The sequence below is a fragment of the Sorghum bicolor genome, chromosome 9 (genome assembly GCF_000003195.3).
Source record: "Sorghum bicolor cultivar BTx623 chromosome 9, Sorghum_bicolor_NCBIv3, whole genome shotgun sequence".
Classification (NCBI taxonomy): Eukaryota; Viridiplantae; Streptophyta; class Magnoliopsida; order Poales; family Poaceae; genus Sorghum; species Sorghum bicolor.
Genome location: NC_012878.2, coordinates 2,869,770 through 2,872,828, shown reverse-complemented (window position 1 = coordinate 2,872,828; position 3,059 = coordinate 2,869,770). Strand labels below are relative to the sequence as shown.

At 49.1% G+C, this 3,059-nt stretch overlaps 1 protein-coding gene across 1 annotated transcript; it reads left to right on the top strand.

Annotated features, from left to right (window-relative positions):
* On the top strand, nt 335-2,080 carry LOC8068183 (transcription factor JAMYB). The gene has a single exon (XM_002440490.2). It carries the CDS (start codon nt 684-686, stop codon nt 1,707-1,709), a length of 1,026 nt encoding a protein of 341 aa, XP_002440535.1. The 5' UTR covers nt 335-683; the 3' UTR covers nt 1,710-2,080.

Below are 3,059 nucleotides of genomic sequence, written 5' to 3'. Positions count from 1 at the left end.
TTTACATATAAATTGTGTAATTAGTTTTTGTTTTCATTTATATTTAATGCTCTATGCATGTGCCGCAAGATTTGATATGACGGAGATAATCTTTAAAAATTTTTGGTTTTTGGATAAACTAAACAAGGCCTAAGAAATAAAGAACTTTTAAAAAACAGAAATATATAAAGAGATGAAAAGGACAGGACACGACAGGAATAGGAGACGCAACACGCAACCAAACTTGTGGTGGGGGTGAGTGGCGACCGGCGAGGCAGCAGCCAGCCAGCAGCTTGATGGATACAGGGGCGCGTCGTCGTCGTCGTCGTCGCCGTCAACGGTCAGAGCTCGCAACCTGTTTCATTTCCTTGCTTCGGTCGAATTGTTTAGTAAGGCGAGTCGGCGACACGCGAACACGCACACGCGCGCACTCCGATCCGTCGATCGTCGTCCTCACATCGTCGTCAGCTGGCAGCTCGAGCTATATAAACCCATCTTCCTCCTCCCGTTCTCCGACGATCCCCTCCCTGTCTGTCTGTGTCGATCCGCCCCCTCAACTCCCACTCCATCATCGTCCTCCATCCTTTTCTTCCTCCTCGACGATCTACTACTTGAAGAAATTAGCACGAGCACATACACCTCAGCTGATCGAGCTCACTCACCATCATCATCTGATCCGAGATTCCGATCCACCACTGGCCAGCATGGACGACATGGACATGGCCATGGCCATGGTGAGCTTCGACGACCTGGACCAGGTGCTGGCCATGAGCCCCAGCAGCTCGGCGACGTCCTCCGCGCCAGTTGCCGCCGCACAACCAGCTGCCGCAGGCAGCAGCAGCGACGACGAGGCCGCGGCCATCTGCGCCGACCTCCGGAGGGGCCCCTGGACGGCGGACGAGGACATCCTCCTCGTCAACTACATCGCCGTCCACGGCGAGGGCCGCTGGAACTCGCTCGCCCGCTCCGCCGGCCTGAAGCGCACGGGCAAGAGCTGCCGGCTCCGGTGGCTCAACTACCTCCGGCCCGACGTGCGGCGGGGCAACATCACCGCCGAGGAGCAGCTGCTGATCCTGGACCTGCACTCGCGCTGGGGCAACCGGTGGTCCAAGATCGCGCAGCACCTGCCCGGCCGCACCGACAACGAGATCAAGAACTACTGGCGGACCCGCGTGCAGAAGCACGCCAGGCACCTCCGCTGCGACGTCAACAGTGCCAGCTTCCGCCACGTCGTGCGGCACGTCTGGATGCCGCGCCTCCGAGAGCGCGTCCAGGCTGCCGCCGGTCGCGACGCCGGTGAGGGATGTGGCGGCGGCGTACAGTCTCCGGCGGCGGCGCCGCTCGTGCCCGTCGTCGTCGAAGCGCCGGCAGCCACGACCACGGCCAGCGCGCCGTCCGCGTGTTATGATTACTACGACGCGTCTAGCGCGCTGCGGCGGCCGTCGTCGTCAACGCTCACGGCAGACGACACGTCGCACGACTACGCTGGAGTTTACGCTTACACGTCGGCGGCCGCGGCAACTCCGACGAACGACAACCAAGGCTGCAGGCAAATGACGACTGACGACGACGTGTTCGCCGGGACGGCCTTGTCGGAGCTTCTCGCCACGAGCGGCCGTGACGATGACTCCAGCTCCGCGTCCATGATCGGCCTGCCGGAGTTTGGGTTCGGGGATCTCGAGGATGGCCTTTGGAGCCTGGACGACCTGTGCTTACAGCAGCTGTGCTGAGCTCACCGGCTGCTGATGCATACCATCACCATGTACACAAGTCGACAAGCAAGTCAGAAGTCACTGATTTGAGCGAGAGGGACATATGCATATATATGTGTAGAAATGGATAATATTGTCGGAGAAATATATATATAGGAGCACACAGGTCACGGCAGCAAAGAAATTATACTTGATAGCTAGATTGGTATTGGTCTATGTTAGTATGAGATGACCAACTCGAAACATGTGCATAAATACATATATGTCCGCTAGTTAGTTTTCACTACATTAGGAGTCTAGATTCTAAAAGGTTTTGTATGTCTTCAGAAGCTTCAGTTTTGCGTGCGCACGTCCATATAGAGTTTGCAAAATTTTGCATCCATTTCAGAAACTCCTCAACTGCAAAGAAATTCATTGTATGTACTTGAGGTTCATGTGATGTGATGATGCACTTCTCCCTGGTGTTTCTTTACTTTCTTGGAATTTACAATTCAATATAAGGCTCTTTTGCAATTATGAAAAAAAACTAAGATGATGGTTTATAAATAATTTCCATTTTTGACAGTTAATTTGAAGAGTCACTATATTTTGGTACTCAAATACAAATAGTTCAAGACAAGCAGGATATGGTCATCATCATCATGACAAACCAAATATTAATTTCTAGAAAACATAATAATAATTATAACAATATTTTTCACTATGAGTACAATATGATCAAACTTATATTGTCTATCGATGCAACAACTTTCAAACAGAGGCCACTAGTCAAAATGTTAGAAATTATTAAAAAAGAACCGATGAGTACAAATCCTATTCGAAAGTAGTTCTTAATAGTTTTTCCTATCTGCAGCCATGAGTACTGGAAGAGGAAAGGCCTCAGAAAGAGAAAGACCTTTATTTATCTAGCGTGGTCATGTAAAGCCCTGAGCATTTGTGGGTCGGTCTAGGACTAAAGAAAACTTTGGTTATTTTGGCTAGGCTAGGACCAAGAAAATTATTCTGGCGCGAAGATTTATGTCCAAGCTTTATGCATTAAGGTTTATGAATGGGCCAAAACACAACAGGCAAAGGTCGATGGGCTCAATTTGCTCCGATCTACCTCACCTGGCATCTACATGCCTAGATTTATTTTTACACATCTCTCAAGGTGATGTTTTTCATTAGAATCATAGTACTTAGAGGTCTTAGTTGAGTTTCCATGTCAATTCTTACAATATAGATTAGGAAGAAAACATAGACATTTCTCACAATAATCTAAAATGTCTAGCATTTAATTTGGTATACTTTGATCATCATCCGCCAATAATAACCATTGAATCTATTTTGTTTTATAAAAACATTATGGATGTGATATATAGATAATGG